Raw genomic sequence first — 25,797 nt, 5'->3', positions numbered from 1 at the left:
AGGCTTTGACACACACACAATACTTCTTAGTAGATCAGTTCATTGTTGGTTTGGATCCAAACGTGAGATTTGGTGACAGGAAGAAAAATATAGAAAATCACCAGACTGATCCTTTAAGGCACATTGTTTAGTAGCCTGAGCAACATGAACTAAAGGAAGAGAGAGAAATAAGAGGAGGGAGGCAAAGAGAAGGAGGGAAAAAAAGAGATGAGAGAAAAGAAAGAGATGGACATGGAGAATATGGAGAGTAAGAGGATTGAGGGGGGGGTTGTGCGTACCAGTCGGTGCAGTGTGTGAAATGTGAACTGTGGCGTGCATGTGTGTGTGTGTGTGTGTGTGTGTGTGTGCAGGGGAGGATCCTCTAACTCTTAAAGCCGGGTCAGAAGGAGAGATCGGCAGAGCTGAGAGAGCGAGGCACTGAAGAGGGAACACACACACTTTAACTGAGTCTTAACACACATACACACTCATACAAAGACAAGTAGCCTATTGTGAACACACACAGACACACACTCTGTTGTTGATCACAATCACTTTGCTGGACTGACCACTCAAGGATACATCCCTCAGGACCCTGTTTCCCATCATGCACCAGTGGAGCCTCTCTGAGCTCCAGGGGGTCTCCTCCACCCAGGGGGGGGCCTCGACCCTACGGACTGCCCGAGATGGAGCCTCCGTCCAGGCCACAGCTCCCAGCTCCAGGCCAAGGAGGGGGTCCAGCCACCGCTGCCTCTGCCCGACGAGGGGAGCTCCTCTCTGGACATGGCTACTGCTGGTGGCCCTGGCGGTTCCTGGAGCCTGGAGCTTTCTGAGCGAGGAGCAGGAGGAGCTGCTTGTGGAGCTTCATAACTATTACAGAGGACAGGTTTCACCCAGCGCCTCAGCCATGATGCCTCTGGTAAGACACCTGCAGCCCGCGGGCCATTTCAGGACAGCTTCGTTTAATCAGTTTACTTTTCATTGTGGTGATTTTGGAGGCATTTAGCTGAAAGTAACAGCAGAATAATCATAACATAATCAGTTTGATTAATGTCGTTCCATGTTGACAATAATCAACAGAAAGAAGTAAGTGAAGTGAGAGTGATACTGATATAGCTAATATTCAATATTGTCCATTGAATGTCAGTTTCCTCTCTGCCAACAGCTTCAGCAATACATGCTGGGAAATCTGAAAAGGCTTTTGATTGTCTGTGCATATTTTAGTAATTAATTCACTTATATTTCTTCTAAATTCATATGGCAAGTCAAATGCAACTCAACAGGTTATTTTGGACTTGAGAATTGTATCTTCTGATAAGAAGAGTGAAAACTTGAGTAAAAACACCAAATATCTGTCATAGTTTGGCCTTGAAATTATTAAAAAAAAGGCACTAATTATCAACATAAAATCTCAAATGTCTGTGATCAGAGTCTCTAATATTGGTATTGACCTTCACCTTACAGTAAACAGGTTAACATTAATAACTTGTAGTGCATATCTAATATGAAACACCTTACGTCACAGTCTGTAATCAACCTCCTGCACGTCATGTTGTCTTCATATAGTGACCAAAAATAAACAAAAATCAGCTTTCCTCATGATCAATAGAATAGAATTACAACTTGACTAAATGTCTGAAGAACTGAGTGAGAATTAAAGATAAAAGTCAAAAAACAGAAGTTCAGATTTTCAACTTGACTAAAATGTTTCAGTTAGACAAAACAATCTCAACTCAAGGTGCACTTACTACCTTTAACATAACAGTCCACAATCTTCAAGTTTAAAAGTTAATTTTTGACCTTCATTCACCTTCATCAGTTTGATGAAAGCAATCTCTGCTGTTTTCAAGGTCAAAAAATGAACTTTAATTTAATTTTGAATCTTGTAGCAGACACTCATAGCAGTTGAGCACTCATAGTGGTTGAGTAATAATGTGTTTTTATTATCAGGAAGTGGCTTTAAAGATGACTAAATACTGCGAGCGTCACTAAAACTGGTATCATGTGTCATTAAGATGACTCATCTTTTTGTTAACATTAACCGCTGCCCAAAGTGCTGATGCTGCAAATTCCAAACATGAACATCAACAGCAAACAAAATGCTAAGAATGATAACTATGCCTATGATCAGATAAAAGTTTCCGCAGCAATAACTTAAATTTAATGGCAGAAGGTTCAAGTCAGAGGAAGCAGTATAAAAGTTCTCAATGAAACTGTTAACAGCGAGGTTCATCCGTAAACTACAGGCCTCAAGACGTCACAGGCTTGTCATTGTACTTGGAAAGAGACGCTATTGTTGAGTTTTACTAATTTAATTTTGTAGCATTTGGAGCAGCTCCAACCAACCACTGAGTGTCATTATACGTAGATGATCTAATAACTCCAAACCTCAGCAAGTCACACCGAAACTATGTGGAAGGATCAACCTGTAGGAAAGAGGAAATACTGTGTGAAACTCTGAGATAAGTAGAAACATTTATTTAAAAGTTTCATATAAAGATGTCCAATCCAGTAGCTCGTAACCCATCATTGTTGTTGGTGTTAGTGTGCTAGAAAACATCCTGGTATGAATCTGTAGCACATCAGCAGATCAGATTTTTAAAGCAGCTGTAATCTATATTTTTATAATAATGTCTGATGTGTCAGTGTGTAATGTGTTGGTCGTAGTTCGTAGTGATGAACCTACAGAGAATTATCAGTGACTCTGCAGCTCCTCTCGGCTTTACGGAGCTTTATAGTGAGTTTCAGCTCGTTGTTTATCTGTTACTGTTCTGGTTCACTCTCAGCGCTCTCATAGCATCGCCACTGTTCACTACCTGCTCACAGTTAGCTGTAGACTAGCTGGTGAACATAGTGGAGCATTTAGCAGCTAAAGAGCCAGATATTTCCCTCAGGAGTTGGTGGAGAACAAAAACAGAGTTAAAAGAGAGTGAATATTGGACAGAAACACGATACCACATGAATGGTAATGTTGCTCCGTAACTGCTGGATGTGTACGGGGTTAAACCATATCTGAATGTGTGAAAACATTTTGTATGAATACATTAAAATATTTGAATGTGTAAAAAAATATCTGAACAGCTCTGCATGACGTTTTATGAACAAAATGAAAAAGATTTTAGTTTCTAAGTGTGAGTGCGTAAACAAGATTTGCATGAAGGTTTGCAGTTACACATCAAATCTGTTTGTTGGTGAAATAAGGTCACACAGAACTCAATTGTACGTGCGAATCCCGAGTTTACAGCGACAAACCAAATCTACGAGCACAAACACTTTTGTCCCACGTTTGACGCTTCCTCCTGAATAGCCAATGGGGATGCTCTGAAACGCTGGGGGCGTGTCCGTTGAAGGCGCTTGGGGCACGCTCCAACTAAACAACCTCTGAACTTAACGACACTCGTACCAAACTCCTGTATAAAAATACACCATTGAAAATAGGCCTTGTTTGTAGGTGTAAGGCATGTATGATATTTTAAAAATACAGTAATATTAGGAGGCACTGTTTAAATCAGCACATATTTTGTAGGTAAATGTGGACTTGTTTCAGTAAAGATGTAACTTAAATGACTTGTGAACAAGCAAACCATCACCAATCATTGTTATGTTAAATTGTCATTTTTTTCAATGGAGATATACATTTTTGAAAAATATATACATTTAAAATTGCATATATATATAGAGAGAGAGAGAGAGAGAAAGAGAAAGAGAGAGACGTTAGAGAAACATGTGGTGGATTAAAGTTACTACTTCCTTAAAGGCCACTTTCATCGTCATGGCAACAGTAATCATCACAACAATTTACCCACTTCCTCCTAATATGGAAATTTGTCACCTTAATTAGACGTCATCTGAACTGCGTCACGTCCCCGGGTCGTTTTCATGTGTTTACCACGACCATGACGAAAGGATCCTGATTAATTTTCCGCTGGTATGTTTCTGTGGTATCAGCACAGAGTGTTGACACGTTACGAGTTTGTGGTCAGCATGTTACTGTTGTAGCTGCTGGAGGTGGAGCTAGTTTACACTACTTTATATACAGTTAGCTAGTTTAGTCCAGTGGTTCCCAACCTAGGGGTCGGGCCCCTCCAAAGGGTCAGCAGATAAATCTGAGGGGTGGTGAGATGATTAATGGGAGAGGAAAGAAGAAAAAACAAAGTTCTGATACACAAATCTGTTTTCAGTTTTTTGGACTTTTTCTCTAATCTTTGATTTTTGCTGAAATATTGGATCATTTGAACATTTATTGAAATGAAAGCATGTGAGAAGTTTAGAGGGAAAAATCACTATTTGGTGGAGCTGTTAACAACTCATAGACATGTGAAATGTGACCCCGACTACACACTGCTTTGATGGAAAATCGTTATCTGTAAAGTCGTAACTCTCTCCGTCAAATAAATGTAGGGAAACAAAAATGACATTTTTTTCAATTCAGTTTTATTGATATTGCACCAAATCATAACAGAAGTTAACTCAGGGCACTTGTCACATAGAGCAGGTCTAGACTGAACTCTTTAATTTACAGAAACCCAACATTCCCCCATGAGCAGCAGCAAGGAAAAACTCCCCTTTAACAGGAAGAAACCTCAAGCAGGGATGGACGCCATCTGCCTTGACCTGTTGGGTTGAGAGAGAAAGAAGAAGGGAGGGAGAGAGACACAGAGAAGCATAATAACACAATAACAACAATAACAATGATAATTGCATTAGAAATATGACTAATAATAATAATAATAGCAGGCATGGGTGTCAAGCAGGACCACACCACCACCGCGGCCAGCCACGGTCCTCGGAGGCCTGCTGTCCATAACCGAGGGGTCCATGATCATTTCGGAACCTGTGAGACGAGAAAGCACAAAAACTCCGGGGAAGAAGCCAAGTTACTAACATGCATTAATGGTACATGAATACATACAGATGGAGAGCAGGAGGAGGAGAGAGGAGCTCAGTGCATCATGGGAAGTCCCCCAGCAGTCTAGGCCTATAGCAGCATAACTAAGGGCTGATCCAAGGCGAGCCTGGTCGGCCCTAACTATAAGCTTTATCAAAAAGGAAAGTTTTAAGCCTACTCTTAAACATAGAGAGGGTGTCTGCACCCCGGACCCAATCTGGAAGATGGTTCCACAGGAGAGGAGCCTGATAGCTGAAGGCTCTGCCTCCCATTCTACTTTTAAAGACTGTAGGAACCACCAGTAAGCTGCATACTGGGAGCGCAGTGTTCTAGTGGGATAATACGGTACTATGAACTCTTCAAGATATGATGGTGCCTGACCATTAAGAGCTTTGTAAGTTAGGAGAAGGATTTTAAATTCTATTCTGGATTTTACAGGAAGCCAATGCAGCGAAGCTTTGCAGCTGCGTTCTGGACCAGCTGGAGAGTCTTTAGAGACTTGTTAGAGCAGCCTGATAATAAGGAATTGCAATAATCCAGCCTGGAAGTAACAAATGTGCAGACTAGTTTTTCTGCATCTTTTTGAAACAGGATGTGCCTGATTTTTGTGATATTACGTGGCTGAAGTGCAATATTTTCATCTGAAATGCGGGGCAGTAGAAGTATTAAGTATGGAAATACTCAAGTAACATACAAGTACCTCAAACTTTAACTTAAAGGGTTCATATTCTACTTTTTGTGGGTCTCTGTTGTTTATATTCTGTTCTGATGTCGAATATTAAACATGGTCAAAGTACCAAAACTTGAAAATGATGCCTGCAAGACAAAAACCAGGGATACAACCTGCTCTGTACGCTTTGTTTACAAAGTTTTTGCTACCTTGGCAACAAGATGACGTCAGCTTGTTACATGTCCATAAAGGTCTGTTCTGTAATCTTATACAGCTCCAACATGTACGGATGGATTTGAGAAGTTGACATTTGGAGTAAAGAAGGAGAAAAAGAAGTGAAATCCTGCTACTATAGTTTGTTTACGTAGCCTCCGGAGCCGGAGGAAGCTTCCTGAAGCTGACCAATCAGAACAGAGTGGGCTCATCAGGAGGCGGGGCCTTAAAGAGACAGGAGCTAAAACGGCCTGTTTCAGACAGAGACTGAACTGAGGGGCTGCATAAAGGACCAGTAGAAGATAAACAAATTAATTCAATGTGAATTCCTGGATAATATTCGTTGGTAAAGTGTAGTGAAGTAGCATCACATGACAAGGTTAAACTATGTTTGAGTAAAACAAACAAAAAAAAGGTTATAAATGCAGTTGGAAGAACAATATTTTCCACTCATATCTTGGGATGTTTGATTTGAAAGAGAATTAATTTTAATTTTAATTCTAATTATAACTATTTTAATTATCTGTAAACTCTCCTTCAGGCCACTCTGAGCCTTTTTTCTGGTTCTATCCCGGTCAATGAAATTATAAATAAAAGTTTTGACAGCATTTTGGGTGTAAATTCAGGAGGCTTATCTCCGCCCGGTTACTGCAGTTACAGTCGAATCAAGCGCACCATATAACAGCCACATGAGTCGCATGTTTTACCTGCAAGACTCGTGTTTTAATGCTGTTGTTGAAAACATCAGAGAAATAAAAAGCTTGTATCCTGGTATTAGTTGAGTTATAACATCCAAAAGCACCGCGGAGCGTCTCTCCTGCAGGCTGCTGACAGCGCTGCCAGCCGGAGAGTTGATCACACTGGACGGTAGAGGAGGAGACGCAGAGACGCTGGTACATGTCTGTTTCAACAGGAGTTGAATGACTTCACAACATTTAACAGCAGAGCTGAGAGCGTCAGAGCTCAGAGCAGAAACACAGTCGCTCTGCGTCGCTGCCGTCCTCCGCTTCCATCATCTCGCCGCTGATTCATTTGGAAAGAGCTACGGCCGATGAGGAAACTCCAACATTCGGGCGGCCGACCAATGGCGTAACTTCATCACTCAGTCACTCATAGACAATCGCGGTTAGAGAGCCGGTCCAGCTAAAAAAGACAAAGGTGGAGAAACAGGTGGTAGATCTACAAGAGGAGGGAAGTAGATCCTCAGCCTGTTATTAAACTGATCATACTTTACTAAAATATTTTCACCCTTCACTCAGTTTTTTTTTGTTATTGTCTCTTTGTTTCTGCTTATTTTCTTCTCAACGTTGCCAGAACACAAACACACATGTTTGATGTATTTGTCTTGTTCTAATTATCCTTGTTTGTATCTGGTTTTTGTGTCCCCTTGTTTTAATCCAGATCACTCTGCTGAAACCACTTTAAATAAAAAAAACACTTTAAAAAAAATACTTGTGTCGACTCTCCAGTTCTCTAGTCAGCTATTGGACAGTCGCCTTTTGTGGACACTTTGTTCATATGTGTTTCTTGGTAAAGTTGAAGACTTTGAAAGACTCTTGCGCTGTAATTTGAGTTTGGCATGAGTTCTTTTGTTCTTGTCATAAATTAAATGTTTTCTTCGATCATTCTTGGCAAATAAACCTTTTTTTCCAGAGATCACATGAAAAAGATTTGGTCCAAACTTGATGATCATACATTTTGGAGCTGATCTATAATTTAGTTAGTGGCCCCGCGAGGCGGTAACACTCATTACACTCCAAAAAACACATGCTGTTGCATAAACAAAATAGAAATGAGTCAAAAAAAGTGACATGTTTCTGGTGGCTATTAAAGTTATAATCATTTTTGATATTATTTATGATCTACATTTTTACAGCCATAGCCATTCAACATATTTACATTCTGCAATCACCTCCGTACAGTAGTTGTCCACCATTCCTGTGTTAGATTAAACCCGCTCTAATACTGAGGAGGGAATAGATGAAGCATGAAATCCAGCGTTACTGTTTATAATTAAATCTCAATCCTGCCGTCACCTGATCTTCTTCTCTTGTAAGATTTATTTTAAAGTTTTTCCGTTAATCATGATGCTTCTTCCGACCAGAGAACAGTTTGAAACTCTCGGTTGGTCTTCCAGGTGAACTGGAGGTCAGATAAAATCTCTGTGTTGGTTTTGAGTTTCGGAGCTTCGGGCAGGTCGGGGCCCGGTCGGTTGTTTTGGTTTGGTCAGTGGACCAGAGAGAAGCTGCACTTTGTTTAACTCTTTATGGAGATGTGAAGATGACTGACGTGCCCTTCTGACTGGTTTATATATAAAAAAAAAGCTTGTGGCAAGTTTTTACCATTTGAGGATTTAAGACCGTATTTGACTGTGGTTGTTCCAGTTTGAACCACAGCTGCCATGTGAGTCATTTTATTAAGTTTGGATCTAAATATCTTACTGCTAAAAAAGCATAACAACTTTTTGAAGCCATTTTATCATATTATGAAGAAGTTGATTTCAGTTTACAAGAGAGCTACACGTGATTGCACAATAGCATGTACAGAGCACCTGAGTGTTGGTACTGAAACATTTCCAACAAGCCTCTTTTAACGCTGTTGAGGTGAGCGGTCAGACAGGATTCGTCTTTATCCGAAGCACCAGTCTGTTTTTCATATTTCATCAAGAAGAGATAAAACGTCTTTCCACACATAAAGGAAAAAGAGCCTCTAGTGTATTTTTTTTCCCCACAGTGTTCTCAGTCCATTTGCCTGTCATGAAACCAATATCTCAGCGGCCTTTCAGTGACCTTTAACTTTAAGCTTTAAGTTTAATACAGCAAATACTCATCATCGTTTGTTGCACGTTTGCACCGATTGGCCCCGGAGAGCTCACACGAACACATTCTTATAACGATGTGTTTGTGTGAGTGAAGCCACCTCAGGCATCCTGCAATCCGTCTGTTGTTTGTGCAGAAACTATAAACATCCACAACGTGAAATTAAACCCAATAAATGGCGGGAGCAGAATATCAGCATGTGACGCATCAGGCTGAACAAACCACAATATCAGAGGAAAGCTTTGAAGAGAGATTAACTTCCTTTAAAAGGTCTAAAATACCATCTAACAATGATGCTGCTAACACTTTCTCTGTCCTGAACTCAGTATTAATCAGACCTGCACACCATGACTTTTGCAGAAAAGATTATCTAATGCGCAGATGTTTTGGGCCGAGTTGTTCCACAGCGAGCCCCCCAAAACTAGACATCAACCACACGCAGGTGGCGAAAGTACACAGACGTTAGACTGATTAGTTAACGAGATACATCTGCTGTAACCATCCATAGCAGCAAAGGAAATTTCACATAAACAATCAATACATAGTTTTCCTGTGAATCTTTCTAAGAAACATTTCAAGGAAAAACTCTAATTTAAACCATCCGGTATGTAAAAAAAATCAATGCAAAAAGCTTCTGCCTGCACATTCTGTCCATTGTTTTTAGTAATGACAATGTGGTTTATTTATTCTTATTGTATTAGTTTATGTAACAGTACAGAGTGTTTAGAAGCTAATTTGCATCTAACAGTCCCTGGTTAGACTTTTAAAAATATGTTCAAACTATCAAACAAATGAATCAATAAAACAAAACTGATTCTGTTTTATTTGAACAAATTGGGACACCATAATGGTTTCTAGCCACGCTAGATGTGGATCTGTGTGGATGGTAATGACTCTGGGTTGGTGGGTTGGTCCAAAACTGAAATATCTCATCGACTATTGGATTGATTGCCATGAAATTTTGACATTTATGGTCTCTAGAGACTTTACTGACCCCTTGATGTTTCCTCTTGCGCCACCATGAGGTTGACATGTTTGTTAAATATCACCACAACTATGAGATGAATTACCATAAAACTCGGGTTCAGGACATTCATGTCCCCCTCAGGATGAATCTTAATACTTCCATCATTAAAACATTCATTTGTTCAACACTTTGGTTTATGACCAAATAATTGCAAAACTAATAACATTCCCACCAGTTTCAGCTCTGCTTAGTTTTAATCAGCAAATATTGGCAGAGATCCATTTCAATAATATCCTCCTACGGTTTTCGACCAGTGCTAATCCTCAAAATCTTTATTAATTTGCTCAGTGAACTGAGAACAGGCTTCTAACAGAAAATGTTTGTACATGCAGGGTAACAGATCATCACTTTTTTATGAGACAACTGCTTTAAACACACCGCAAATGCTGAGTAAATGGAGGCCCCGGGTTCCAGGAGGAGACGGGTGTTTCCTTCCAGTTAATAACATGAGTGTCAGAGGAGGAACACAGCAGGGAAATGATCCTGGAAGACAGACAGGGAGGGAGTCAGGGTCGAGCAACAGAGGAGGAAGACGGTTGGGAAAGAGCTGAGAGATGAAGAGAGGAGGGAGCTGAATGTTTAGATAGAGAGAGAAATGAAAATTAGGTGAATGAATGAGCGCCCAAAGCGATGCGTGTGTGTGTGTGTTTGCTTAGGTATGTGCTCAGTGTGTGTGTGTGTGTGTGTGCACCAGGAGAGGTCTCAGCCTGTCTCCTCCGGTATGGAAGCCCCACTGGGACATTTCCATATTCTTGATTTTCTTTTCTGTTTTTCAGTCAGACTGGAGTGCAGAGAAAGAGGTAAAGTAACAAGAGAGGGAGTGAAGGAAAGGGCGAGACAGAAAGACAAAAGGACATCAGGAAACAAGGGAAAGAACAACTGAGAGATAATAATAGAGGGAGGAAGAGGAGAGGACTGGAAGACAGAGAGAAGAGAAAGTAAGATGAGATGGACAGAACGGGAAGAGGAGGGAGGTCAGTGTGTTGAAATGAACTGAGGAGGAAATGTGGCAAATTTCTGTTTTCATTGGAAAGAAAAAAATGTCTGTAGGATGTTACAACAACCAGAGAAAGTGTTCAGAAGACTGGACTGAGACCAGCAGACTAACCAGTCTAACCAGTCAGAACAAAAACTGATAATCATTATATTGAATGTATACCTCACTATATCAGAGTATGTTAAAGGCAATCACAGTCAGAGCACCGGACAAAAGTACAAGAAAGGATTGGAAATAGTGGTGTATAAGTGACCAGGTGCAGTTCTAAAAAAATAGAAGAGCATGACTGGATAGAACTGGATACGCCAGGCATAACCAGTTCAGCCCAAAACCTATTTTTGGGAGTTTGGGTGATGTAGAGAGATTATAATGGTGTAATTGGCTGGTATGAAGAGGTTGGGGGTCAGCTTGAACATATATGGCGAGCCTTGTGTGCACTATATATTGTTCTCCGCATTAACGTACATTTTGCTGCTCAGAACTCCTGATGATTCTTTTTATTTTCTGAACATCAAAGAGAAGTTTTGTCCTTGAGCTAAACTTTTTTTCAAGTGAGATCCAAAGATTAGACACAACAAAACTCTACTGATTATTGGGCTGATTATTGGTTAGAAACCACTGAAATAAACTCAGAGGGAAGGAGCTTCGGTGAATCATCACTCTGCTCCCAGCCAACACTGAAGAAATGATGTCTGATATTTCAGCGCTAACTGCAGCCTGTTGTCGCCCTGATGTTACTACACCCTCAGGAGCCCTCACTTCCACTGCAACAGAGGAGGAGAGCTGGCAAAAAAAACACAAACAAATTATTCTAATATTCTGACTTTTTAGAGTTTGATTTGTAGCAGCTCTACACTGGTATGCACTGCCTCCAGGAAATAGCCACATACTTGCACTTTTCTAACAAAGCCCTCTACTTCCTGCTCTGCTTTTATGTTACCAAATAAAACTGGCAGACATATAAATGGAAGTTTTGCAACCTTAAAGGATGCGTTCACAGTTTTTCAAGTCCATCTTAAAACAACAGTAATCATTCCTCCTGTTCATACTGACCATTAGAAGATCCCTCATAATGACCTTACAATGGAAGTGATGGAGGACAAAATCCACAGTCTGAAGCTAATATGAAGCTTCAGCGTCCAAATGAGTCAAATCAAGTAGATATCTTTCAACGTTACAGTCTTTTTAGTGCCAAAGTCCCTCTTTTTGTTACTATACTTCCACCTGCAGCTCAACAGGGAAACACTGTCCGAGGAAACACAAAGAGGGAATTTGATGCTAAAAAGACTGTAAATGTGTCAGATATCCACTTGATATGACTAACTCAGACTGATGAAGCTGAATAGAAGCTTCACACAGACTTTTAAATGACTGTGTGGACACACTGTGGATTTTATCCTCCATCACTAACATTGAAAACACATTTGAAGGATCTTTTAATATCCAGTATGAACAGGATGAATGATTACAGACACAGACACAGACACTAAGAACACTGGGAACACTGGGAACTCGTCCTTTAATAAGTTTTACAAACTCACTCAGTACTGTGTGACAAAGTTTAGTGGGGACCTCGAGGCTTACTGTAGCTGTACGCGCTCTTTGTAGCTGGATATAATTTGTAGCATTTTAAAATACAAATGAGGTTAGTGACAGTGAGTTACAGTTGCATTTCTATTATCAATGAAACAGTGAAAACACGAAAAAAAAAAACGGAGGGTCGAGGCTCTTTTCCTCTGTCCACTGCCATTTCAATTAGCTGACTTCATTACGAGTTGATTGGCTGCTGAAACAGGTGACGTGCCTTACGTTCTAAAACCAGCCAATGGCGACTTGACAAGCTGAGTCGCAGGCGACGCCTTCAGCCGGTTTCATTCGAGCTCGTTGTGAATCTTCGGTCTGAACTGGTCTTAATGGAACAGGCGCTATAGCCAGGAAGCTTGTCTAGCAAAAACAATGACATTAAAATTAACACACATTAATAAGCTCAATGAGTCAATGAAACAGCTGATCAAATCTGGAAAGTGTAACAAGTCGTGGACCGTGCTGCAGTGGTTTGGGGTGGTGGCTCAAAAAACAGGAAAATTTATTGACAAATCCATTTTTTTTTTTTTAAAAAAAGAATATTTTGTGAAGTTTAGACATTTAAAACCAACAATAGCATTCTCCAGCAGCAGTTTAATTAATGTCCACATGTGTAACACTATTTTTGCATTTCTGGTAAGATGCTAACTGTATTTCATTGGCCTGTCGCCTTCACAATGACAACAAAGTCACACCTACTCTAATCTATGTGCCAGAACCACAGACTGTATAAAAATATGGACGTAGTTACCGTGACGACACTCGTTGGTTTCTGAAGAGCGGTTTTGAAGCTCAAAGCGAGCCACTCCGGCCGTCGCCATCTTGGCAGTGCGTGACGCTGCCTAACTCCCAGCCAATCAAAAATGGGCAAAGAGGCGGGGCCGAATGGCTGAAACAAGCCACGTAGCGGCTGGCGGACCTGTCACTCAAAGCAGCCATGTCCTTCATTATGCAGAACTTTACAGCTTAATAAAATTTAAACGGGTGAGTTATAAAAACGTACAGTTGTCATGAAAGAGGAAATTAGCTACAGAGACCAAAACCGTTGTTTGTACCAGACTGTAAACATGTTTATTTCTGCTGTAAAGTTTAACATGGGGGTCTATGGGGATTGACTCGCTTTTGGAGCCTCAAGTGGTCGTTCAAGGAACTGCAGTTTTTGGCTTCATTTTTCAACCCTGGAGGTTGCTGCTTGGCCAGAACGAGTGCACTGTCAACATTGGTACATATACATTAGTACTACGTTTATGCTTTAAGTATATGCATGTAACATGAACACAGCTGTAGATGTAATGATAAAAAGATCATGTGTGTTAATTTCAACACAGTGATGGATTTCTGAACAGAAAATCAATCAGATAGATCAGTGATGACTTAGAGCCTAACAGCTACTTCTGATTGATAGTAAATTATTATTTATGGCTTCTGATCTTATTTTCTCAAGTTACTTGTTGGTTGTTGAGTAACTGGAGTTGACAAATCATCTATTTCTGTTGTTTATCTATGTCTTGAGTCGGTCATGGGAATGTGTACGAATCCTATTTTGTTCATGAATCACATCTTTTTCTGGAACCGTGCATTGACATGAATGAATGAATGAATGAATGAATGAATGAATGAATGAATGAATGAATGAATGAATAATTAGTTTATAGTTACAGAAATTACTCATGATTATTAAATTCTGCTGAGATGAACAGAAACAAAAATCAGCTGTTCACAGACCGGAATGGACCTCCAGTACAGCCGACACAGAGGTGGTGTGTGTGTGTGCGTGTGTGTGTGTGTGTGTGTGTGCACGTGTGTGTGTGTGTGTGTGTGTGTGTGTTACTACATGACCATGTACATGACCTGAAACTCATAACACAGACCAGATGTTGAGAGAGCCTGGAGAGAGAGAGAGAGAGGAATGTGAAGGAGACCCCTGACTATTGTTTGTGTTGTGTGTCATCACTGGACAAATAAACACACACACACACACACACACACACACACACACACACACACACACACACACACTGCATTATTAAACTCTCAGTCAGGGTCCTCTTGTTCATTCTCCTGGTATCTTAGCAACAATGACTCAAACCATGAGATGAAAACTATTGGCTGAGTTTAAGACGTCAGTCTGTGTTTTTTTTTATCAATCATGAGCGTTCATCATGCTCCTGGTTAAGCACAGTTTTCATAAGAAATAACTACAAAACAACGAATCATGTAGTCTGAGTCTGTTTCTCTCAGCTCTTAGTCCATTTGTTCCTAATGAAGACTTTAAATATATAGTTTCATGTTTTAAAAAGGCTCAGTAACAAACAAACAGGAGGAAATAGTCTATTTTTTGGGGACTATTTTCAGCTGTGGATGAATCCACATTTGATGCTCTAGTGAGTATTTGTCTCAGCAGGACGGTGTGTGTGTGACTGAGTCCAAATAAAATACAGTGTGTGTTCATGGAGATGAAGGAACATGTCAGCCGGTGCAGCGGTGTGACTCACTGACGTGTTTTTAATAGTTTCTGGTTCAGGTGTTTTCATCAGATTTGTTTTGCAAGAAGAAAAATGAAATGTAGAAAATCACCAGACATATCCTTTAAATAACTAATAAATAAATGTATTGTTCGATATCACTTATATTCTCTTGCTGTGTCATGTTGTTTCTGCGGCAACAATCAGCTTTTTCTCAGGCGGTGAAACATCCGACTGCTTGTTCCAGCGAGCTGGCAGCTCGTCAGACATAAATAAACATCAGCAAACAAGCCCAGCGAACAAAAACATTTTAAGACACGGCGCAAGACGAGTTTTATCCATCCTCCTTTTGTTTATTTCTCTGTTTTAATCTCCTCACAGACCCCGTTTTATTCAGAGGAACTGCTTGTTGCGACATGTCGAAATACACCAGTATACGACATGCACTGCATGTTCACATATCATCCTGGTATCCTCACTGTAATGTACAGTATATTTACAATAAAACAAAATCTAATAATAAAAGTACACAGAGGCTGTTGTGCAATGTGTACCGTCCACTAAAAATAATGAATCTTAACTTTTACCGTCTGCTAAACCGATTTGGCAGCAACAAATTAGATGTGAGACTCTGAGGCCAAAGTTTGTCTTCCAAAAGGAATGATATCATCTGTGTAACATTACCAAAGGGCTGTTCATGAGATAAGACTGTTCTCTGACACTCCTCTGGCTACCAGGATCTCACATATCCTGAAAAAAAAGGTTGCAGTATGAAAATTATAAGCACAATCAAGGACGGAGCTAAAGACCTGATGCATCGTCCCAAACTGTGTTTTTCTAAAGAGCTGAGAGACGATACTTTAAAAAAATGTTTGGCGACTCGTCCTGTTAGAGATGGAATCAATCGACACTCAGGGGGATGACACACAGGCATGATGGGAAGGAAACGTGTCCCTCAGGCAGGCAGCGTGGTGGGTGTCAGGCTGTGGTCAAGGTCAGAGGTCAGGTCAGGGATACGTGAGTGATGAGGAAATAAACTCTTATGCAGCCTGCTGTGGTTTTTATAGTTATCCTGCAGGGGTTTTTTTTTATTTGAATGTGAAACAAAACAGAACAAAAGAATATTATCTGAAGCTTTGTTGGATGATTTCGAGGTGATAACAGTGACGCTTTTGTGAGCGATGGGAGTCAGGGTCAGAGACAATGTGGCGTTTACTCGTCCAAATTGATATTTTACTTTCCTTTTCCTGCCTTTTTCCACATTTCCTTCATATGATATTAAATGTCAGATCATTTTCAACAACGTGGCCGTCAAATTAACTTTACTAGCGAGCTCACAGGCCAAACATCCATTTTAACGTCACATAAAACTTCAGAAATCATCCCGCCGCCGTCTCAACAGCACCAAAGATCTGATATTATAATAAAGAGACATGAAACTTGTTATATAATAATCTAATAAAGAGCCCTACAGTATGTGTGCAGTACATTCCCTGAGGTTTAGAGAGCTGTACAGGCCGTAAAACAACGATACAGCTACAAGTTATCACACTAACTGAAAACAGGTTTAAAAGGAAATAAACAGTCACAAAGGGGATCCATTTCAATTCATGAGTTCAGTCACTTCCTGTGTGAACACAACAGATGTACACGTGAATTCTCTTTAGGTTTTATGTAAAGCAGCGTCTTACATCATGAAAGGACAGTCAGTCACATTGAGTGTAATTTTCCACAAAGTGAGATGATTTATAAAAGTCAACATGATGAAAAAGACTTAAAGATTTAGCCTCTTTATGCTGGATTCAATTACAACTTAAAAGTTGGGGTTTGGGATTTTCTACTCCCTAATTGGGGGGAAAAAAACTCTTTATAGCTTTGTAGTTAGAAATTCCTCGTTGGAGGGTTGGGCGCATTTTAAAATGTAAAAAATGTGACTAAATCAAGTCCACATGCAGTATTAGGGGGGTTTTAGACTAAATGATCTTGTATAAATCAAGTGGTGGAAGAAGTACTTAGATCCTTTACTTCAGTAAAAGTACTCCATTACAAGTACAAGTCCTGCATGGAAAACACTACTACAGTAAAAGTACATAAGTATTATGAGCTTGATGTAGTTAAAGTATTGCAGTAAAAGTACATAAGTATTATGAGCTTGATGTAGTTAAAGTATTGCAGTAAAAGTACATAAGTATTATGAGCTTGACGTAGTTAAAGTATTGCAGTAAAAGTACATAAGTATTATGAGCTTGATGTAGTTAAAGTATTGCAGTAAAAGTACATAAGTATTATGAGCTTGATGTAGTTAAAGTATTGCAGTAAAAGTACATAAGTATTATCAGCTTGATGTAGTTAAAGTATTGCAGTAAAAGTAAATAAGTATTATGAGCTTGATGTAGTTAAAGTATTGCAGTAAAAGTACATAAGTATTATGAGCTTGATGTAGTTAAAGTATTGCAGTAAAAGTACATAAGTATTATGAGCTTGATGCAGTTAAAGTATTGCAGTAAAAGTACATAAGTATTATGAGCTTGATGTAGTTAAAGTATTGCAGTAAAAGTACATAAGTATTATGAGCTTGATGTAGTTAAAGTATTGCAGTAAAAGTACATAAGTATTATGAGCTTGATGTAGTTAAAGTATTGCAGTAAAAGTACATAAGTATTATGAGCTTGATGTAGTTAAAGTATTGCAGTAAAAGTAGTGGTTTGGTCCCTCTGACTGATATATTATTATATATCACATCATTAGATTATTAATAGTGAAGCATTAGTGTTAGAGCAGCATGTTACTGTTGTAGCTGCTGGAGGTGGAGCTAGTTTACACTACTTTATATACAGTTAGCTAGTTTAGTCCAGTGGTTCCCAACCTAGGGGTCGGGCCCCTCCAAAGGGTCAGCAGATAAATCTGAGGGGTGGTGAGATGATTAATGGGAGAGGAAAGAAGAAAAAACAAAGTTCTGATACACAAATCTGTTTTCACTTTTTTGGACTTTTTCTCTAATCTTTGATTTTTGCTGAAATATTGGATCATTTGAACATTTATTGAAATGAAAGCATGTGAGAAGTTTAGAGGGAAAAATCACTATTTGGTGGAGCTGTTAACAACTCATAGACGTGTGAAATGTGACCCCGACTACACACTGCTTTTTGTAAGACGTCAAAAGACAAAAAGGTTGGAAACCACTGGTTTCATCTTTAACAATGTGTTGTATTTTAAAAGCTTGTTATATTATCCATTGTGTCAAATCTTCATCTGAAAAGTAACTAAAGCTGTCAAATAAATGTAGTGGAGTAGAAAGTACAATATTTCCCTCTGAAATGTAGAAAGTAGCATCACATGGAAATACTCAAAGTACAAGTACCTCAAACTTGTACATCAGTACAGTACTTGAGTAAATGTACTTAGTTACTTTGCAGCACTGGATAAATCTGTATGTTGCTCGTACAGATTGTAAGATCACATTCTTGACAGTTCATCGTCAGCAGATGGATTTAATGTTAGTTTGGCTTTTGGTTTCATTTATTTGCTGTCACACCATCCTGTGGTCTGTTTGCTTCGCTTTCACTCTGATAAAGACAAGATGGCTGAAAACATTTGGTGAAAACACAACAAGACCTTCAAATTAAACAAACACCACACCACAAACAAAGTACATCAGAGATCATGTGAAGAGGCGGGTCTACAGTGTGACTCACGGCTTTCACACCAGCCCAAACAAACTGAACTAAACAGGTGTGAAAGCAAGAAATCACAGCATCATGTAAACACACCCACAGTTCACTGATTGCTCCAGGGTGTATTTGCTCTGAACCTCAGAGAACATTTTTCCAGAGTTTTTTGTAGCAAAAACTAATCATGATAACTTTCACTGGTTCTCTGCAGAAATGGGACACGAGCCTGAAGGTGATCGCAGAAGGTTACGCTGCGAAATGTATCTGGAACCACAACCCTGAACTGGAGGACACTGGAGAGAATTTGTTCGCCGGCACTGGGCCTCTGGACCTGCGAGTGGCTCTGGAGAAATGGTTTCTGGGTGAGTTGGATTCATCAGAGTGCAGCATCTGTAGGAACAAACACTTCAGCAGCTGGTCCTCCGTGTTGAGACAAAAGCACACCATAAGTTTTAGCTTCAGCAGCAAACAGACAAAGTTAGAGACTAGCTGGTGAAGAAAGTGGAACATCGAGCAGCTCAAGTTAATGCATCAACAATCATATATATGTAATTTATAATAGTATAACACTCTGGAAGGGGCCGTTGTTCATAATCAATACTCAAGACCTGATCATCAAACAATCATCAAACATTATGAAAAATATCAGCCAGTAAAACTAAAAGTCCCTCAGATGAACGAGTGTCTCTGACTTCAAGCTGTGTTGCAGTTCATTCCAGTAGTGAAGTGTTACTGGAAACCAGTTTAGATGTTCAATGTCAGACTCGGGGAAGCAGGAGTGGACCCAAACGCAGAAGCCGGAATGCAGATATGATGAAAAACTCCTTTAATTGTGGATGGTCATGGACAGACAAACAGAGCTGAACAGAACTAGCAGAAGGAACAACACAAAACGATCCAACAAAGACTGAACAGAAAACCAGAACTTAAAGAAACTGAACTAACAAGGAGATGAGGTGCAGGTGGGGAGATGGGTGGAGAACTCGAGAGGGGAATGAACATACAGGGAGCTGATTGGCTGAGGACACACAGGGAGCGGGGCAGGGCTGACGAGGCTAACACAGGGCAGGTGTGGAGGAGCACATGAACACACAAGGGAAACAGAACAAAAACCCAGAAAACAAACTCAATGCCATCTACACTAACCCATCCAAAACCAACCACAAACACAAACCCAAGCACACAACCCAACAAACTAATGATGCAGTCCTCTAAAACCCACCACCCAAATCATACAAGAAAACCCTTATGAACCGAGGGACTAAACAGACGTGCAAAACCAGGAGACCCCACAGAACACAACATAAGACCAAAAAAACACCCAAAGTCCAGGCAAGATGTGACAGTTCAACATGAGTTTTGTAGGACAATCAGTATTTATAGTGCTGTACTGTGTCAGTTAGTTGTCCATTTAGAGCCTGTATTAGCTGCGAGAACATCAACCGTTTGTGTTCTTGTAAAAATGAACACATTCAGTCTTATTTGAGTTTAGAATGTGTTTTAAATCAAACAGAGAGGTCTGGAGGTCAGAGAGGTGCTTGCTCTGCTGTACAAGATGGTATCATCCAAATAAAAAAAAATATTACAGTCCTGAGTTGGAAAATAAATGTTACGTATAAAGTAAATATTAGGGGGCCTCATACTGATCCTTGAGGGACCCCTTGATGTCCCTGTGATGTGATCCATAGCAGCAGTTATTTGATATTTATGTGCACTTTCTGATAATACTTCCTCAGTTTTACTTCAGTAAAATTTTGATTGTATTTTGTATTGTTGCTTTTACATCTTTCACTAGAGGTAGAGCACATATTCTTTGTTTATAAGTATATAATGTATTCTAATGTCATCGATTGCTTTAGAACGTCTGGACTATGACTACCAGAACAACAGCTGTGATGAAGATAAGATGTGTGGACACTATACACAGGTGAGAAATACACACACGTATTTATACACACATATGTACTTTTAGACTGGATTACCTGAATTTACCTGTGTGTGTGTGTGTGTGTGTGTGTGTGTGTGTGTGTGTGTGTGTGTGTGTGTGTGTGTGTGTGTTACAGATGGTGTGGGCAGACACACACAGAGTCGGCTGTGCCTTCCATGTCTGTAACAGTATGGAAGGACTGGAGTGGGAGAGAGTCACTTTCCTGGTCTGCAACTACTACCCAGCGTCAGTACTACTACTATAGTACTACTACAACCTCTATAGTACTGCCAACACCACAGCAACTACTACCACTACTGTTTCTACTGTGTACTACTGTGTATAATATTACTACCTCTATAGTACTGCCCCACCACTGCAACTACTACCACTACTGTTTCTACTGCGTACTACTGTGTATAATATTACTACCTCTAGAGTACTGCCCCACCACTGCAACTACTACCACTACTGTTTCTACTGCGTACTACTGTGTATAATATTACTACCTCTAGAGTACTGCCCCACCACTGCAACTACTACCACTACTGTTTCTACTGCGTACTACTGTGTATAATATTACTACCTCTATAGTACTGCCCCACCACTGCAACTACTACCACTACTGTTTCTACTGTGTACTACTGTGTATAATATTACTACCTCTATAGTACTGCCCCACCACTGCAACTACTACCACTACTGTTTCTACTGCGTACTACTGTGTATAATATTACTACCTCTATAGTACTGCCCCACCACTGCAACAACTACCATTCTAGTACTACTGCTACTGCTGCTTATACTATCAATCCTGCTGCCACCAGTTCACCTCTACAACAAGCACCCCCCCTTGTGGACAGAGATGGTTTTTTCCTCACATAGTGTGTGTCCAGTATATGAATGTTATGAAAACTCTTTGATTTGGTTAAAACAAAGATATTACACCTCAGTCACTCTATTAGTATATTCTTTAGAAGTATGAAGTCATGATGTATCAGTGTGTGTTTGATATGTGTTTGATTTTGTGTGTATCCAGAGGAAACTACGAAGAGGAGAGGCCATATGTTGAAGGTGACTGGTGCTCCAAATGTCCTGATAACCTCCAGAAATGTGAAAACAACCTCTGTGGTACGACACGCTCTCTTTACTGCTCTGTTACTCCCTTCTGTAGTTCTCACTTAGCCAACGCATGCAAAATAGACAAAACAAAACACATGTGCAGCTTTAAGAAAAAGAATGCAATGCAAAAGGTGAGAAAACAAAAACAAATAGAAATAAATACACACTGTTAATACAGAAATATGACCAAATACAGAAAACACAACTACAGTGCTGTGAAAAAATGTTTTCCCCTCCTGATTTCTTCTGTTTTTGTATATATCTCACACTAAATTGTTTCAGGTCTTCAAACAACAGTTAACAAAGACAACCTGAGTAAACAGAATGAATGATCATTTTATTTATACAAACAAGAAAGTGACCTAACATCAACTGGGCCTGTGTGAAAAAGTATTTAACCCTGTAGTTACTAAATCCACTAATCTACATAATTTCATTGATAATTGGGTTCAGTCGGACTAAACATACCCAGGTCTGATTACTGCCAGCCCTGCTCAATCTACACATCACTTAAATAAAACTTTTTCAGCAATGTGAAGTTGGTTAAAAGGTTTGAACCAGCAGCGCACCATGCCAGAGGAGATGAGGAAGGAGGAGACTGAGAAGAGTTACAAAGCCGTTTCTAATGCTGTGAGACTCCGAAGAACCACAATCAGAGCCGTTATCTCCAAACGGAGAAAACCTGACGGAGCAGTGAACCTTTCCAGAAGTGGCCAACCTTCCGAAATTCCTCCAAGAGCAACAACTCATCCAGGAAGTTACACAAGACCTGAAACCAGCATCCAAGGATCTGCAGGCCTTTCTCACACCAATCAAGATCAGTGTTCATGACTCTGCTGTTAGAAAGACACTGGCCAAAAATGGCATCTATGGGAGAGTGGCGAGCTGAAAACCACTGCTGACCCAGAAGAACATGAAGGCTCATCTCAGTTTTTCCAAAACACTCCTTGATGACCCTCAAACCTTTTAGGGGAACGTTCTACGGACAGATGAGTCAAAAGTGGAACTGTTTGGAAGAAAGCGGTGCTGTTACATGTGGTATAAACCAAACGCAGCATTCCACATAAGAACAACACACCTACAGTCCAGCATAGTGGTGGTAGTGTAATGGTGTGGGGATGCTTTGCTTCTTCAGGGCCTGGTTACTTGCCATTATTGAGGGAAACAGGAATTCTGCTCTCTACCAGAAAATCCTGAGGGAGAACGTCCAGTCATTAGTCTGTGATGTGAAACTCAAGTGCAGCTGGGTTATGCAGCAACACAATGATCCAAAGCACAAGACCAGGTCCACCTCTGAATGGCTCAATATAAACAAAATTAAGGTTTTGGAGTGGCCTGGTCAAAGTCCTGACTTGAACCCAATAAAGATGCTGTTGCAGGACCTTAAACTGGCAGTTTATACTGGAAAACTCTCCAATGTGGCTGAATTAAAGCAGCTGTGCAAAGAAGAGTGGGCCACACTTCCACCACAGCGATGTGAAAGACTGATCTCCAGTTACTGGAAGTGTTTGGTTACAGTTGTTGCTGCTAACGGTGGCACAACCCGCTATTAAGTTTAGGGGGATACAGGTGTTGGATAACTTTTTTGCCTCAATTAATAAAATTGTTTGTGTTTACTCAGGTTGAAGATCTGAAACAATTAGTATTTTAGGATTATACAAAAATAGAAGAAATCAGGAATCACATAGATAACGCACTACAAATAATGAAAACACAAATAAAAATAAGCCTTTAGATGAATTGATAATGAACATAAACATTAGTTGGAGCTCCAGAGACGATCAGAAAAGGTTGTAAAAAATAATTTTCTGCTGCTTGTGTTCTCTAGTTGCTGACAGGGAGGAGGACGAAGATGAAGAGGACGAGGATGAGGATGAGGATGAGGATATGACAGTTTTTCCTCCTCTTGCAACATCTGATCCCTCCGCCCCGCCTAAAGGGGAGGGGGAGGAGGAGGAGGGGGAGGAGGAGGGTCCATCTCCAACCACTGATTCTTCCCTCCAGCCGGTCATCACCACACTCTCCTCACAGGACTCTGAGGACTTCTCACAACCAGCCACCCCTGCCGCAGGCACCCACCATCCCAAAATCCTCCCAACAAAACAGGGACAGGAGGAGGAAAAGATGAAGGAGGAGGAGGAGGAGGAGGAGGAGGAGGAGGTGGATGAGACGAAAGAAACTACAGATAAGAAGGAGGGAGAAAGGGAGAAAGATGTAGCAAGAAAACCAAACAGGAACATAGAAACTAGTGGTGGTTCAGTATCTTCACCTTCTCTGCTTTTAGCCTGTCTTACTGGGATGCTAACTCTGAGGCTGTGAGGAGGAGGAGGAGGAGGAGGAGGAGGAGGAGGAGGAGGGAGTACAAGAAGAGGAGACAATAAGATCACTTCACCTCATCACTCTTGCGTTGACTGCACATTACCTTCTTAATCCGCCCTGTGGTAACAAACACTTTCTCATCTATCCCCCTGTAGAGCAAAATGGGTCAATGAATAATTCAGCTGCTGTTTTCACAACATCTGCATGTAGTCTGGGCCGAGATCTGGGTCAAATAATGTGTGCATAACCTGCTTCAACCTGCCTGGAATACAAAAACATTACTGCCAGTAAGATACCAGTCGCTGATGAACACTAGATGTGTTGTATTCATACAGAGTAAACAAATATACAAGAAAAATGATGTTTAAGGTTGATAATGGAGGGTTTATAAGATGTTGTGATTTTTCCATCAGCAGCCATCAGATAATCAATGTTTGTTCACTTTCTGCCCGAGAGGGAGATGAGAAGATCAACGTCAGTCTCCCCGTCGGGTGTTAAGTAGAGAGTTGGATCAGGGTGTAGTTAGCCTAGCTTAGCATAAAGAGGCTAGTTCACAAAATACACCTACCAAAGCTCACTAATCAACACTTTATATCTCGTGTGTTTAATCCTTGCACAAACAGAAGAGTAAAAATGATAGTTTTTGTGACTTTAGGGAGTTACAGTACGTGCTGGAACTATTTCTACATAAACAACAGTCCAGCACCGGCTGTTCCGTCCCAACATGTATCTGCCCCTAAAAAATGTTTTTTTTATATATCTCTGTTTGTATACAAAACAAACGAGATTCAGACTGTTAATCACTGAGCTTTAGAGATGTTGGTAGGTGTATTTTTAAATTTTGGACAGAGCGAGGCTCCTTCCCACTGCTTCCAGTCTTTATGCTAAGCTAAGCTAACCACATCCTGACTCCAGGTGTGTATTTGAGGAGTTATGTGCTGGAACTAATTCTTGATGAACAACAGTCATTGCAGTGATGTTGTGCAGCTTTGTGACAACTTGGATTTTAGTTGCCTGGATACCCCCCAGAAACACCCCAACCACCAAACTCACCGATTCGTTTCCAGTTTCGCACCACGACTCAGACGACTTCCTCTTTATCTTCAGTCTTGTTTGTTCTTGTTTGGTTTAACAGGGTTTATGTTCATTCAATGTGTAGGTTGTATTGTTTCAGTATGCCAGGAGAGAGACCCAAGCTGCCTGGAAATTCTTCATCACAAAGTTGCCACTGACTGTATCTGGCAACCTGTGCTGTAGCTTGAGACGCTGGGTGGATGGATACACTGTTGTCCATCAAGAAATAGTTCCTTTAATAGAAGAGCAGACTGAATTGGGCAAGAAACATGTAAGTGTTCAGATCTGTAAAGTAAATTTACCCCTTAAAGTGTCTTTATTCCAAGCAGAGTGGGCTTTAAGTCTATAACGCTAATAAAACCATCACAGAATGATTAACAAACGTACTGAAACAGTCTGAAAATGCACAAAGATTATCAAAAAGGAAACAGCATAAAAGTTTTGATGTGACTTTAAGATTTGAAGTTTTTCAGCGTGTGAACTCTGTGAACACGCTAACAGAAACATCAAACCGAGCTGCTTTTGTACTGAAAACCCAAAAAAAAAAAAAAAGGTTTTGAGTGCTGCAAAGAGAGGCCACTCACAAAACTGAACAACAGCAGCAGCAGGCGCTCTCAGATCGCCTCTTCATGTTTGACAGTTGATGATTTGTATCTGCAGAGCGGAGGTGGTAACAGTGCATTTCTATTTCTTAGATAGACAGTATCATCATCTCATGGAAAAACCACTATCAAGATCAAATAAAAGCAAAAAATTAATGAGAGACATTTTTTTTTTTTATCGTTAAGTGTTTTTAGGTGTTTAGCGGCATGCGGGAGAAAGCTGACACCCTGCTTCTTTGATCTTTTCACAAATATATATCTACTGTACACCGTATACTCGCTCAGACTGGAAATACAACTGGACAGAGTCTCTAATGATTTACACATCTCTGTTACACTGTCTTAGACAACAGGAAATTACCATATCTTCAATAACTTTGCTGTAAATGTCTGTATATAAGATTAATAAAGAAATAAACCTCATTTCTTCTTTTTGACAA

The 25,797-nt window shown here is 40.2% G+C and overlaps 3 protein-coding genes across 3 annotated transcripts in view; 2 read left to right on the top strand and 1 right to left on the bottom strand.

Moving 5' to 3' along the window:
* Nucleotides 1-25,797, bottom strand: part of LOC122981768 (polymeric immunoglobulin receptor-like) — a 724,120-nt gene that overhangs the window by 246,769 nt on the left and 451,554 nt on the right. The window lies entirely within an intron of this gene.
* Nucleotides 1-25,797, top strand: part of LOC122981723 — a 930,226-nt gene that overhangs the window by 597,056 nt on the left and 307,373 nt on the right. The gene's annotated exons all lie outside the window — the stretch shown is intronic.
* Nucleotides 131-25,797, top strand: LOC122981776 (peptidase inhibitor 16-like). The gene is made up of 6 exons (XM_044350537.1): nucleotides 131-898; nucleotides 18,525-18,675; nucleotides 20,173-20,240; nucleotides 20,377-20,486; nucleotides 21,280-21,371; nucleotides 23,191-25,797. Exons 1-6 carry the CDS (start codon nucleotides 587-589, stop codon nucleotides 23,679-23,681), a joined length of 1,224 nt encoding a protein of 407 aa, XP_044206472.1. The 5' UTR covers nucleotides 131-586; the 3' UTR covers nucleotides 23,682-25,797.

Source organism: Thunnus albacares, chromosome 5 (assembly GCF_914725855.1).
Source record: "Thunnus albacares chromosome 5, fThuAlb1.1, whole genome shotgun sequence".
Lineage (NCBI taxonomy): Eukaryota > Metazoa > Chordata > Actinopteri > Scombriformes > Scombridae > Thunnus > Thunnus albacares.
Note: the sequence above shows the minus strand (reverse complement) of the source record. Positions and strands in the feature narration are given on the sequence as shown.

What these genes read in the sequence shown, in the direction of transcription:
- LOC122981776 (XM_044350537.1), top strand. Translation starts at nt 587, where the DNA reads ATGCACCAGTGGAGCCTCTCTGAGCTCCAGGGGGTCTCCTCCACCCAG. An exon ending in TCTGGAGAAATGGTTTCTGG is followed by an intron (nt 18,676 to 20,172) that starts GTGAGTTGGATT and finishes CGATTGCTTTAG; the next exon opens with AACGTCTGGACTATGACTAC. An exon ending in TGTGTGGACACTATACACAG is followed by an intron (nt 20,241 to 20,376) that starts GTGAGAAATACA and finishes TGTGTGTTACAG; the next exon opens with ATGGTGTGGGCAGACACACA.